At 42.9% G+C, this 15,042-nt stretch overlaps 1 protein-coding gene across 1 annotated transcript; it reads left to right on the top strand.

Moving 5' to 3' along the window:
• Nucleotides 1–6,946: 6,946 nt before the first annotated feature.
• On the top strand, nt 6,947–8,202 carry LOC110718188. The gene is made up of 2 exons (XM_021896998.1): nt 6,947–7,086; nt 7,185–8,202. Exons 1-2 carry the CDS (start codon nt 6,961–6,963, stop codon nt 7,476–7,478), a joined length of 420 nt encoding a protein of 139 aa, XP_021752690.1. The 5' UTR covers nt 6,947–6,960; the 3' UTR covers nt 7,479–8,202.
• Nucleotides 8,203–15,042: the final 6,840 nt, after the last annotated feature.

Here is a 15,042-nt window from a genome sequence, read left to right on the forward strand (position 1 = left end):
AAACTATTCTTTAATAATATCCTTTATTTTTTATTTTTTTAATGGATGAATAGGTACTCCTATAGTCCTATGTTATCTACTCCTTGTTAGTTTTTCTGATCCAAAATAATACACATGTTTTTACTAATTGACTACTATTGTGACATGACACAGAGAGACAAAGAATCAAATTGACTAGTATGAATGCCGTATAATATGGTTTCAAGACGTGATGATTAAATTATGACTACCTAATCAAAACATATCAATGGAAAGAAGGGACGTGTACATCACTGATCTTTACATACTCCTTTGTTTTTTTTAATTCTGTTTATTTCACCTTATTTTTGTTGATCTAAAATTATTTTTACTGAATTGAAATTATTTTTACTAAATTTAAATTATTTTTACTGATCTGAAATTAATTTTGCTGAATTGAAATTATTTTTGCTGAATTGAAATTATTTATACCGATTCTTTATATTTGTTCTTTATAGTTATTGATTTTTACTGAAGTGAAATTATATTTACTGAACTGAAATTGTTTATACTGAATATTTTTTTTAAAAAAGTGAAGTGAATAGGGCTTAAATCACGTATGTTTTTCAATGCATAAAATTGATATTAATTGTTTCATGATACTAATAATAGTTAAATCAATAAGATTTCACATGACTATATTCTTTCTTGTATGTTAAAAATATTTTTAAAAATTCCTTCCAATCGTCAATATTCTCAATAATGTCAATAAGTCACAACTCTAATAAATAAATAAATAAAAATTGGATAGAGACATAGAGTAACTTTTAGTTAGGGGGTGAAAGTGATACGGATTAAAACCGAAAACCGAACTAATCCAAACCGAATTAACAATGGTTCGATTTTTTTGGAAATTCGGTTTGGATCGGTTTGGAATTTTAAAAAAAATATGGATTGCAGATCGGTTTTGGTTTTGGGCTTTCAAAAACCGAATTTCCAAACCGAATTTTTATGAAGCCCAATACCCCAGCCCATATTCCCTTTCATATATAAATCAAAACCCTACTTTCTTCTCCCTTTCAGCCTTCCTCACTTTTTCAGTCTTTCTTAGTTTCTTAGTTGCGGCAAGTACAACTGTACAAGTGTACAACCCTAGTTCCCCCCCTTTTGCTCAGCCACCACTCTTCCCTCACAGCCTCACCACCACACTCAACCCTCACGGCCTCACCACCGTACTCAACCAACGCTTGTTTCTCAGGCCTCACCACCGCTCATTTCTTAGGCCTCACTACCGCTCGTCCCTCACCACTCATATTTTGGTAATGTTGATTATGAATCTGAATTTTTTTTTTATTTTAATAATGGTTATATTATTATTGGGCAAATTTAGGCCTTGTAATTATTGATTACTCCGTATATAAATAGATTTACAGTTATTTATCAATTTAAATCGTGTTATTTGTCTTTAATTTAATTTGCTTAGGTTTTTTTTTTTTTTTTTTTTTTTTTTTTTTTTTTTTTTTATGAGGTGAAAAAAATTCGATTTATGGATCGGTTTTGGTTTGCTAGCTTATCAGAAATTCAGTTCGGTTTGGTTTGGACCGAATTCTAATTCAGTTTGGATTCGGATTGAAAATTCTAAAACTGAATTATTTGGGTTTGGTTTCGGTTTGGGCCATAATCCAAACCGAACACCGAACTTTCACCCCTACTTTTAGTTCCAACTTTTAAAGGTCCAAGTGATCTGAGTCGATTCTTTTTTTACAAGACAAATTACATTGCCGGGATGACTATGCCTTGACTGTTAGCCCATATTAATAGGTAGTCTTGGTAACTCCTAAATACATACCTCAAACACCTAATTCTTGCCCAAAGTATTGTTGATTTCCTTACAACCGTTTCACTTTTTTTCAAAAAAAAAACAAAAACAAAAAAACTTTCTTCCCCTTACATTATCTACTCAGCTACTCTAGCTCTAAAAACACTCTTATAATAAGCATGGGTTATTCAAGTTATGCTCTCCTACTCTCAGTTTGCCTGTGTTGGGTGTTGACAATGCTCACCAGCAAAGACGAAGCAGCGTCACCCCTCGTTATCAGCCCACACTGCTCAGCTAAGTGTGGAAATTTTTTCTGAACTTATTATCTTTAGCGAGTCATATTTTTTTTGAAACCATCTTAATTAATTTAAGTACAATATAATAAAGTTAAATTCAGCAAACAATATTTCAATCATAAAAAAAAAATATGTTAATAAGTTATGCAAGAATAAGTGTTGTTTAGTAAAAGTAAGTTATAATCAGTAAGAAATTAATAACTTTAACGAACAAGTATTATGGAGAATTAATAAAAATAAATTTTAATAGTATAATTAATTTTTTATCAATAAAATTATTTTCAATTCTTTAAATTAAGGAAAATTTGTAAAAATTAAGTCAACCTTATGGCCGTCCGCTTTTGTTACGTAACTTTTTTATTATTCTTAACACGTTAACCTTGTAATAATATTAATTTTTATTACGTTTAAATAAAAAATGGCATGCAAAAACAGGTTAATTGCTTACACGGATTATTAGATGAAGTTAAAAAAGCTAATCTATTTTTTTTCCAATATTATTTTGGAAAAATTGTCAAAAATAATACAGCCTTTGGCTCATTCTTTTTTAATAATACAAGTTGATTATTTTTTAATAATACAACCTTTAGGGGGTGTTAATTTTAAACAAGATAAAATCGAATATTCGGTGGGTTTTGAGGTGGGAGAAGGGGAAGGGATATTCCCCCCTTCGCCATCCCCACCACCAAAAACTCTCCTCTCCCCTTTCCTAACCTTAAAATTCACCGGATATTCAATTTTGTCTTGTTTAAAATTAACATCCTCTAAACGTTTGTATTATTCAAAAATAATTAAAAGGTTGTATTATATTAAAAAAAATAGGACAAAGATTGTTTTATTTTTGACAATTTTTCCTATTATTTAATCATAGTTAGTCGTTACTATTCCACCTTTTTAATTTCTATCCTTCTTCTTTGTTCTTCTTCCCCATTTTTTAACTTCATTTTCTACACTCCTTCCTCTTCATTCCTCATATTTCTTATATCAATTTAAGGCTAAAATAATAAAGCCCCAATTTGCTATTTAATATTCTACCCTCCCTCGAAATTTGAAAACCCCAAATTTGATATCAAGCAAAGCTCGTATAGGGTCATGATTGCACAACCACAATTCAATTCTTCAAATTGCTCCAAAGTGAATGCTATATATATTGAAAACCCCTAATTCAATTGAGAATATTAGGGTGTGATTCAAAAAGTATCGATGATGGGAAAAGAGGTGGATTGGTTGTGGTGGGTAGTCGTGGGGTGCGTGGCAGAGGTGGTTTTTAGGCAGCGATAGTGGGCTTTGCTAGTGTGAGCGTGCGTGGATATGAGTGAGCAGCGATGAGGGTGGGTCGTGGGTTTGATAGGAAGAAAATTTTACGGTAGTTTGAAATATGACTAGCATAATGTTTTAATGGTTATATAGTTTATAATTGACATATTTTTTCCAAGTAATTAATTATATTACTTTATTCTTGTCAAAAAAATTAATTATATTACTTTATTAATGGTATTAAATAGTATCATCATTATTTTTTTTATTTATAAGTTTTTTTAGTTTCATTTATGTAGTTTTTATTCTTATTTTATAATTTCTCAAAAAATATTTATTTTATGTTGGATTAAAATTTTCAAAATTTATATTTACATTGTAGACATTATAAGCTAATTGTAGCAATTTATAACGTGAAAAAATAAATCGATCATATTATATATTATTAAATAATATGTTAGTCATTTTTCAAATGACTGCTATAAAATCATCTTTGATAGGAAAATGTCAGGAATTGAATTTTCCTTGGTCGTATTTCTCAAAGTAGCATAGTGCCCGTGCGATGCACGGTTTATAAATCAAATTATTAATTTTTTTTTGGTGAAACGCATTATTAATCCTGTTGGAAGGAGTTCCGCATCCGACGATCAACTTAGAACGTGTTCGGATGTAATAAAGTGCGGAAAGTAAAGAGTTTCTCTCGGATTTCGAGAGAGAATATCTGTAATTAATATTGCTATAGTTTGTGTATAAATTTATGAATACCCTCATAAATGAGGTGATCTCCCTATTTATTGGGTTAGGTTAGCAGCCCCCTTGCTTTAGGTTTATGAAACCTAAAGGCTGGTGATGGATTGGGCCAAGAACACCAGTTTCTGCCAATCATGACCTAGGCTGCCACGTGTCAACAAAAAGAAGTTCATAACCTCTCTCAGGGTGACACGTGTCACCATGCAATTGGTCCACGTGGACTGGGTGTTTTTACCCTAAACAGTTGTCCTTCACAGGTGTGACATGGCATGCCACGTGGCACCTGTGATAGGTGTCACGATTTGAGAAGACGACGGTTCGTCTTTTTTTTTTTTTAGGTGACGGTTCGCCTTTTGGGGAATTTTCTCTATAAGTAGGGCTCCTCCCCCCCTTCATTTTCCTCACTTTGCTTTTTAAAATTTTCTGAGAAAAGAGAGCTCTGAGACCGGCTGCTATTTTTCTACAACCGTCTGCCTCTTCTTTGCTCAATCGGTTACTGTCTGGGTACTCTTCACTCCAGACTCATCAGAACCGTCTGAGCACACTTCAACAAATTCTCCTGCTTTCAATCACCCACAACCGGTCTACTGTCTGGGGTATCATCAAGCAGGGATTCAGGAAAATGTCTGGATAATTCAACAACCTCTTGCTTTCAAAGTGGGCCCCGACAACCGTCTGGGTACCTAGCAATCAACTTGATAGATTTCCGCCTACTGATCCAGCTGGTCAACTTCTTCCACATCTAACACATCTTCAAGGTACCGTCTCTACCCTTTGCAACTCTTTTGAGCTTTTCCAGTTGTATAGTTTGTAAAGAATAATGGACTCACCCTACACAAACACGGCACGGCCTAGGACAGTTGTCAGCTGGTCTCCTGATACGGCTGAGTCTAGGACTGGGGATGCCGTTTGGGGGTGTTTGGTCCACCCTTACTTTTCACAAATCCGACCGTCTCTGTGCATGTGCAGGATAGGATGGCTCGGACGAAGCGGACGACTATTGACCCAGACTACAGATCAAACGGCTCAGCTGAGGCACTGGCTGACATAGTATATTATTATCCTCCGGGTGCACCCAGTACACCCAGTGACAACATTTTGGAAGAGTCAAAGGACGTAGACGGGGATGAGACCGTCCAACAATCAGACTCTGATGAATCAACTTCATCACAAGCGAATGCCCTCTAGGAGGATGAGGAGGCGTATAAATGGCCAGCCATCAACAATCCTACTAAGGCGCATATGTCCGCCAGGGACATTGTTACCTTGAACGCCACCTTCCCAGCCTTCATAAAGAAATGCCCGGTTGGGGATAGGTGGGAGATTTTAGTGCCGCCTGCGGAGGCAAACGTCGTTTGGGATGACGACATCGATCACGCCGATAATTATTTTGGCTGTTATGAGCCGGCATTTAAAGACAGCCTCCGGTTCCCCTCCACGATGCAATAAAAGCCTTTCTAAGAGGCTACGACCTTGCATTTGGCAATGAACACCCAACTCCTGGGTGAACATAATTGGTTATATAGCTGCCTGTGAGATGCAGGACATAACGCCTAGCTGGGAGGCATTTGCACATATGCACTACCTCAGCCGTGCCCCAGGCGGCTGGAATGCGTGGTATACACTGACCACGCACCCGGAATACATGATGACGCTTGACAAGCTGTCAAAGTGGAGCAATTAAAAGAGCAAGTTTTACCTGGTTTCCTCTCCATGTTTGCGTTTGAACCGCCGATAATACAATACAATAAGCATCCGGCTCTCCTTGGGAAGAAGTGCGCCCTTCCCTGCGTCCTGGAAGAGGCCTGGACATAATTAATGGAGGCGGGGTTCTTCAAAAGAACATCCATGCCTTTGGATGATGGGACTGAAATAATTGTCCCCAAGAACTAGGTCCCCCATCCAGACTGGCTAAAGGGCGAGGCTTTCCTCTCCGCCTGTGGTCTTAGCAACCTTTTTAGCAGACGTATGTTGACTAATTAACCGACACTTTATGTCGTCTCTAATATTCTGAGTTGTATTTGACTTGTTGATTTTCTTTTTGTAGAAAAAGGACTAGAAATGGTGCCGCCTGAGAAGACACCGGCCAAGTCTACTGCCCAGATCCGAAAGGATTAATTAGAAAAGAAAAAGACCTAATTGGCGGCCAAGGACGATAGGGTAAGCTCCAGCTGCGTCCTTTTTACCGTCTGTATAGTTTTAATGTCAATACGGTTATTAACCGGTTGTGTTCTGTTTCCTTTTTCAGGCTGGGAACAAGAATGTTCCTCGCTCCCTGTCCAAACTGATAAAAGGAGGGCCGAGTAACCCTCCCAGGCTCCTTCCAAGGCAAGGAAGGTTTCGCCTGCCCCCACCACCTCAAGAAGGCCGCTTGTATCTGAACGGCCAACCTCAGCAGGCAAAGGCCTGAAGAGCCTCGGTCTTAACACCAAGGCGACGGTTTCTGAGACGGGCGAGCCTGAGACGCCCTCAAGCCAACCTTCTGTTGCGGCAACCGGCTCTAATGCGGCTGGGGTAGGGTGACCCCTCAACCTGAAAATCAAGGTACGACCTTCACCTTTGATCCCCCCTGGCCGCTTGGGCATATGTGAGTCAAGTCCCAAGCTACCCAATCATGGGATTCCTGGGGCTGCCGGAAAAATATAGGTGCCGCCTATGCTGATTACTTAACCAATCGCTCTCTTGTTGTAGATGTCTCTCAAAGGTGGCCTGACCTCCAGCAGTACGCCAAGAGGATGCTGATAACCATCACCCGGTCCGAGAAAGAGGCCGTCCCGGGTATGCACCAGGTCAACATTGACCGCCTCAATGCCCTTCTTACTGAGGCAATTCACCAGTTGGGATATTGAAGCCAAGTTAGCTATCCATCGGCTGGCGTTCATGATAACATTGTATCTTTTTGTCGGTTGTGCTATAAGTGAGAGACTAACACTTTGCCGGTTGATCTTGCAGGTGATGTTGAGGATAGATGGACTCAAGGTTCCCTTGAGGAAAAAGCAAGAGGAGGTAAGGGACGCCAATAGACGGGCGGATGATACATAGATGTTGCTCAATACAACAAACTTATGTATGAAATTAAAACTAAAAGCCGGGTGATGAAACAGGATGAGCTTATCAAGGAGCTCACTATGGCTATGGAGACGGCGAACCAAAAGGCGTCTGACCTCGAGCTGCAAGTTAAGAACCTCCAGTTCGATCTCAAGGCACTGGAGGGTTCGAACAAAGAGAACACCGAGCTGAGGGAAGATGTTTCTAGACTGAGGACCGAATTGGCCCAGACGCAGGCCGACCACAAGGCTGAGCTGGCGGCGAAGCAGGAGCGGCTGATCGCTGAAAAACGAGCAAGACTGCAAGGCTCGCATGAAGATGGCCTGGTCCCTTGTCCACCCGGACTATGAATGAGAGTTCTTTGAGCTGAGGTACAAGTTGCCACCGAGGAGTATGATGCTCAGCCTCTCAACCTTGAAAATCCGGTTCCCTTCGAAGAATGGGCTGGCATTGCAGCCTCAGATGAAGAGCAGGAGGAGCCGGAAGAACAAGCGCCGGTTGATGCTACTCAAGCTCCTCCATCTGGCCAGGGCCAGACGTCTCCCCCTCCTCAGCAGCAGTGAACTTAACTTGTATTTTCGGCCTGCGTGCTGAGTATTTTAGATGTACTCTCTTCCTCCCGGACGTATTTTCGGGTGACAATTACTCTTGGCTTTTTGCCAATTTTTAATAGAATTTGTCGACTGAGTCGGTTTTACTTATATTTGCCTTTGATATATTTTGCTCCAATTTTTTTAACTTTTGCGATATTTTGGATGTGCATGAATTTTTGAATGTTGATCATATACATGCGGTTTGCCCCTGGACAGGTGTTTGCTTAGTAATTGTCGAACTCCAAGCAGGCAGTCGTCCAACAAGCATCCGACCATAATGTTAGCCGGTCGTTGATCGCTTCCTTAGAAATTTTTCCAAAGTAATTTCTTAGTTGGAATAGCAGACGGTCTTGGCTAGGCTCTAACCTAGATTACACGATTAACCGGTTGTGAATAAGCCCTTAGGGTAATCAGTCTTTGCCGGTTGCATAGAAGCACGCGGCCATTGGCCATGTGTTGGTGTCATAACCAGGTTATGCTTTAGCTGCTAAGTTGACCTAGCTTAACTCTTCAATTACAACCGTCTGTATTGCTTTTGAACAATGATCGGTTATATCCAACCAAGATACTAATTATTACCGTTTGTATTGCCTTGGAGCAAGATCGGTTGTATCTAGGTCTCAAATGATTATTCAAACGGCTGTGAGCTATCTTTAATCTAGACAGACGGTTAAAGCCGTTTGTGTTATAATTTATAGAACAATGTACCACCCAAATGGGAGATGTTCTCTTCGTCGAATTCACCGAATGGGCGTCGCCGGTTGCGTGCTCATGTTAGAGCAGTCAGCGGTTTGAAGGTTATCCGGCCACTGGCCTCGAAAATAGCTGCTAAGTTTTAGGACTTAGCTTATATCTACTCATGTTGCAGCAGACGTAAAATTTAATGTGCCCGTGTGTATTACACAGACGGGAGTTGTACGGAAAAACAATAAATATGTGATAATAAAGCATCTTTTCATTATTATACTCTATTTACAAAAATTTACAAGTCTTAGAAGTAGTACTTTTTCAAGTTGTCTACATTCCAAGTTCTGGCTAGCTACTTGCCGTCTGGGGTTTCCAGGTGGTAGGTGCCGTCTCTGACTTCTTCATAAATCCGGTAGGGGCCTTCTCAATTGGAAGTCAGTTTTCCTTGCTCATTAGCCCTACCAGTTGCCTCCATTTTCCGTAACACAAAGTCCCCCACTTTTAAGGGTCGTTTGTGTAATCTTTTGTTGTAGGCTCTAGTCATTCTCAGACGGTAAATCTCATGACGCAAGGCGGCATTGCCCCTGCGCTCTGGAAGTGAGTCCAATACTAACCGCATGGCCGCCCAATTAGCCTCTTCGTCATAGAGTATGACTCGAAAAGTTGGCTCATAATGCTCGATAGGCAGGACGACTTCAGTCCGTAGGTCATGAGAAACGGGGTTTCACCAGTTGCCCCTTTTTCAGTTGTTCAGATGGCCCATAGGACATGAGGCAACTCATCTGCCCATAGACCGCCAACCCTTTCAATTTTCTTTTTGATGCTGTATGAGATGAGCTTGTTGAACGCTTCAACTTGGCCGTTTGCTTGGGGGCGGCCGACTGATGCAAAACAATGTGAGATCCCTTGGTCTCCCAACCAGCTCTTGAGGGTAGGCTTTTCAAATTGAGGACCATTGTCAAAGACCATAGACATAGGTACCCCAAACCGGGTGATGATGTTCCTCCAAATGAAGGAGATAACATCCTTTGTCTTTATGCCCTTGACCGCCTCTACTTCTACCCATTTGGTGAAGTAATCAATGGCAACTAAAATTTACCTCCGTCCGCCTGTAGTAAGGGTATATGGACCTAGATTGTCCATGCCCCATTTGGCAAATGGTACTGGGTTGTATATAGCTGTCAAATCAGTAGCCGGACGGTGTATGAGTTTGCCGAATTTTTGAAACTTATCACACTTCTTCACCATATCCATGGCGTCTGCCTCAAGAGTGGGCCAAAAGTAGCCTTCCCGCCTGGCCCTCTTGGGTAGAGTTCTGCCGCCTATGTGCAATACACAAAAGCCCGAGTGTAGATCCTCTAAAACCTCTTTCCCCTTTTCTAGGGTAACACATTTCAGTAACGGTTGGAGGTAACCCTTCTTGAAGAGTTCCCCATTATGGATTTCAAAACTTGCGGCCCGTTTTTTCATTGCAGCCGCTTCTGAATGGGCATCCGACAAAGTGTCGTCTGCCAAGTAAGCCCGGATGCCATCCATCCAGGTCGAGCTTCGGTCAAGAACTCCAATGGGGTCATGTTCAATACTTCTTTTTTCCATGACTTCCCAAAAGACTGACCTAGGCGTATCACAGGAGGCGGATGATGCCAGATTAGAGAGCGCATTCGCCTGGTTGGTTTCTGACCTGGGCACCTGACTTAGATGGAATTCGTCAAGTGTCCTGGCTTCTTCTTTGACCGCCTGAAGGTATTTGATCATATCCGGATGGGTGGCCTCATAGTCACCATGGTATTGGCTAACAATCAGTTGTGAATCAGAACAGGCGTCAACTTTTCTTGCCCCTGCTGCCTTACACATGCGAATACCGGCTAGCAGGGCCTCATATTCAGCCTCGTTATTTGAGGCTTGGAACTTGAACCGTAGTTCATATTCATATTTGTCCCCTTCTAGAGACTAGCATATTATCCCTACACCACGGTCGTTCATAGTAGAGCTCCCATCTACGTACACTTTCCAAACCTGATCAAGATTTTCCGGCTCAGCCGGCCTTGTCATTTCGACAATGAAGTCGGCGAACGCCTGACCCTTCACTGCCTTCTTAGGCTCGAAAGTGATTTCAAGGCTTTCATTTCAATAGCCAATTTGAGCATTCTACCGGATGACTTCAAGGTTGTCATAGGCCGCTTGAGCGTTTGGTCTGTATAGACAATAACCGGGTACGCCAAGAAGTAGGGTTTCAACTTCTTAATTGCCATGAATAGAGAAAGGCCAAAATTTTCAACCATGGGGTACTGGAGTTCAGCATTTCGAAGAACATAGCTAATGAAATAGACCGGGAGCTGAATGCCGTCTCTTTCAGCTAGGAAAACGACACTGAGGGCATGATCCGAGACGGCCAAGTACATATAAAGCACCTCCTCTGTTAGAGGACTAACCAGCCTTGGCAATTAATACAATTGCTCTTTTTATTTTTGAAATGCCGCCTCAGCATCCTCCCCCCATTCAAATCTACTCTTATTTTTGATTGCGTGAAAGAAATAGAGGCATTTGTCACCTGACCGACTGAGGAATCTCCCCAACGCCGCCAGACAACCGGTTAATTTTTGAACTTTTTTGACAGTGCGGGGTGACTTCATATCAATTACCGCCTGTACCTTCTCTGGATTAGCCTCTATCCCCCTTTGATCAATCAAAAATCCGAGAAACTTCCCAGACTCAACACCAAATACACACTTCTTGGGATTAAGCATGACCTTGTGTCGCCTGAGGGTGGTGAATGTTTCTCGGAGGTCAGCAAGGTGGTCCGTCTTTAACTTGGATTTGACTATCATGTCATCAATGTACGCCTCTACATTCCTCCCAATTTGATTAATGAAGACTGTATTAATCATTGGTTGGAAAGTAGCAGGCGCATTTTTCAAGCCAAACGGCATCACCGTATAACAGAATAACCCTTGATTAGTGACAAAGGCCGTCTTTTCTTGTTCTTTTTTCCACAAGGGTATCTGATGGAAACCTGAGTAGGCGTCTATGAAGCTCATCAAGGCATGGCCGGCTGTAGAGTCGACCAAACTGTCAATCTTTGGAAGTGGATAACTATCCTTCGGACATGCCTTGTTTACGTCTGTGTAATCAACATACATGCACCAGGTTCCATTCAGCTTTTTAACCAGAACAACATTGGCTACCCAATCCGGGTAGTAGCATTGTTGAATGAACCCAGCATCCATGAGCTTCTTGACCTCGGCGGCACCGCTTGGAATATCTCCTCGTCGTGGTTTCTTTTCTTTTGCCTAACCGGCTTCTTTTTTGGATCCACGGCGAGTTTGTGGACGGCAAGATCCGGGCTGACGCCTGACATCTCTTCCAATTCAAAGGCAAAAATGTCTTTTAATTCTTTCAGAAGTTGGTGCAAGTCTACACCCAACTTTGCAAAAGCAGCCGCCCCAACCTTAACAGTTCGCTCCGGACGAGTGTCGTCTAGAGCGATGTCAATATGTTGACCAGCCAGCTGGGGACGGAGATCATCTGACTGTTTCCCGATCAGTGATTGCTATTGCTTCTCTTTTTTGAAGGTCATCCAATGGTTCTCCTTCCTCTTTTTGCCGGCTGCCTTAGGAGCAGGCACGGCTTCCTTGAAGTCATCAAGGTCAATGGGTTCTTCGCCTTGGCCGGCTGCGGCCACAGTAGGCTTGACGTCTGAGAGATAACGCTCCCTTGCCGTCTTCTGATCCCCATTAAGGGAACCCACCGACCCATCATCCCTCTCAAAGTTCAGCAGCATGAGGGATGGGATAATGATTGCCTTGGACTCGTTGAGGGTTGGACGGCCCAAAATCAGATAGGCGGTCAATTCTTTAACCACCAGGAATTTGACGACCATATGGCGTCCTTCCCCCTTCTCCCCCAGCCGGATGGGTAGGTCAATCCTTCCCACCAGATGCACTACTCCTCTCCCAAAGTCGACTAAAGGGTGTGGGACTTTGTGCATGCTGCTAGGCTAGTACTTGAGCTTCGCCAAGCACCGATTGCTGATAAGGTCAGACAAGCTCCCGGTATCAATGAGGATCCGGCCTACTCGTTGGTTGGCAACCTTTTACTCGATGACTATGGGGTCATCATGTGGCCGCTTGACCTTACCACGGTCCTTCTCAGAGATGATGGCCTCAGAGAAGGTGTCTTTCGACGCCTGGCCCTCATCAACAGAGTTGACCTTTAGCCTTCTAATATAGTCCTTGGTGCCCCAAATAGTAGGACACCCTCCAGCAAAACCGCTTGCTATAGTGTAGATTTGCTCTTCATCAGTGTCTGAGCTGATAGCAAGCTAGTCTGCTTTTTTTGACGGCTGCCCACTGTTTGCCTTGGGGGTCAACCTGGACTTCAGGATATAGGACTTAAGTACCCCTTTGTCAGCCAGATGGTCCAACAATCGCTTGAGGCTATAGCAATCGTTGGTGTCATGGCCTATATCCTCATGGAAATGGCAGTATTTGTTTTTGTTCCAACTCATGGAAATGACAGTATTTGTTTTTGTTCTGACTTTTGGGCGGAACCTTTCATTGCAGCCGATTTCTCAATAGTCATCCGGTCTTTGATCTCCATGAGGATGGAGTAGCAGTCCTTGTTGAACTCATACTTGGGGACGTACGGTTTCAACTCTTTCCTTTTCTTCTGGGATGGCTGACCAGAATATTCCGCCACCCAGACTTCCTTTCTTTTCTTGCTCTCTTCTTTTTTAACTGGCTGAGCAGACCGACTTTCTTTTTTGTCGGACATTTTAGGGTCCGACGGCTGCTTGATGGCGCAGAGCTTCGTCGCCTGTACATAGGCTTCGGCTTCCATCAAAGCTTCTTGGAGGGTAGCAACCCTCTTTCTGACGAGGTCGAAGTTAAAGGTCGACCCGTCCTTCAGACCCTTGAAGAAGTCTGTGTAGGCAACTTCGTCAAATACCCTTGAATCTGAATTCTCATCAGATTGAACCGCTTGACGTATGACCTTAGCCCTTCTCTATCTCCCTGCTGAATAGCCCCAAGTCGAGACTTGTCTTTTTTGCAAGGATGTTCATAGAGATGTTGGGCGCGAACAAGTATGCAAGCTTCTTAAAATTGTTGATGCAACCAACTGGCAGATTGCCGAACCATCGTTGGGCTATGCCCTTCAATGTTGTCGGGAAGCATCGGCACCAGGTGGCATCATCTAACCCTGTAAATACATGAGGTTGGTGTACGCCATTAGGTGGTCTTCCGGGTTGGTGGTACCGTCATAGGTACCAACCAACACGTTCTTAACCTTAGCCGCCTCGGTTATTTCCTTGGAGAATGCTGAAGACTGTTCCCAAGTTTTAGCAGCCGGAGCTGCCAGTCCATTGGCTGGACATTTTGTGCCGCCTGACCCCCGAAGAGGGACGGCTGCATGTATGGTGATCCATACGGCATGTATGGCTACTGCGGCACATACGGAGCCGCCTGGATAATCTAAGGGCCAGTACGTGCAGACAAGCCGCGTGACTGACTCTCTCGGTTTGTTTCCGAATACCTCATTGAGGTATTCTGATAGCTGTTTGGGTAAGTCAACGTTGAAGCCGACTCAGACAATTGTTGACTTCGCTTCTGCTGGGTTAGCATCCGGGCATCCGAGAAAGTCTTTTTTGATCCCACCGCCTGAACTTGCCGGATGGCCTTCATTTTCCCTACTTCAGGGAATCGGAGTTTAGACAAATCCACTGTGGGCCAATCCACCCCCTTTGGCTTAGGGTGAGGACTAGGTACATGGTCTTTTTCCCTGAGGGAAGGGACTTTTTGGCCGACTGACCCTTGTTGGAGCCAGTCTTCTTATTTATAAGGTCCTTGATCTCCCCTTTGAAACTCATCATGAATCTCCCCTGTGACAGGGGCCACGCCCTTTGCCGCCTGGGTGTACCTAGCCAGTATGCCCGGTTGGGTTGCTTGGACTAGCTTTATCATCGCACCGTTCCCTTGTCTCCTTGGGACGGGTGCGTCTTGTTCTTAGTGACCCGTCTAGGGCCACATAGGTGTCAACCTCAAAGTCGTCACCACTGTCTTGGTTCGTGTGGACCTCAGCCTCGGCCATAGGCCGTCTCTCATTAGCAGGCGGTACAGATTCGTGGGATGCCATTTTGGAAGTACTCTCCCCACAGACGGCGCCAAATATTTTGGGGTTTTTGGAGTCCCTCGGGAGAGTTATAATTCCAAGATTGGATGCCGACTGTCTGTACCTGCAAAACCACGGAGACTCCGGTTGGATGGAGTTCCGCATCCGACGATCAACTTAGAACGTGTTCGGATGTAATAAAGTGCGGAAAGTAAAGAGTTTCTCTCGGATTTCGAGAGAGAATATCTGCAATTAATATTGCTCTAGTTTGTGTATAAATTTATGAATACCCTCATAAATGAGGTGATCTCCCTATTTACAGGGTTAGGAGAACAGCCCCTTTGCTTTAGGTTTATGAAACCCAAAGGCTGGTGGGCTGCTTCATGGATTGGGCCAAGAAGACCAGTTTTTACCAATCATGACCTGGGCTGCCACGTGTCACCATGAAATTAGTCCACGTGGACTAGGTGCTTTTACCTAAACAGCAATAATGGCAGATACGTACAAAAATTAAGAAATATAATTT

This window comes from Chenopodium quinoa, unplaced genomic scaffold (genome assembly GCF_001683475.1).
Source record: "Chenopodium quinoa cultivar QQ74 unplaced genomic scaffold, ASM168347v1, whole genome shotgun sequence".
NCBI classification, from domain to species: Eukaryota; Viridiplantae; Streptophyta; class Magnoliopsida; order Caryophyllales; family Amaranthaceae; genus Chenopodium; species Chenopodium quinoa.

Excerpts from the sequence above, each read along its gene's own strand:
- LOC110718188 (XM_021896998.1), top strand. The coding sequence starts at position 6,961 with ATGATAACATTGTATCTTTTTGTCGGTTGTGCTATAAGTGAGAGACTA. Across the intron at positions 7,087-7,184 it reads TGAGGAAAAAGCAAGAGGAG|GATGAGCTTATCAAGGAGCT; the intron begins GTAAGGGACGCC and ends GTGATGAAACAG.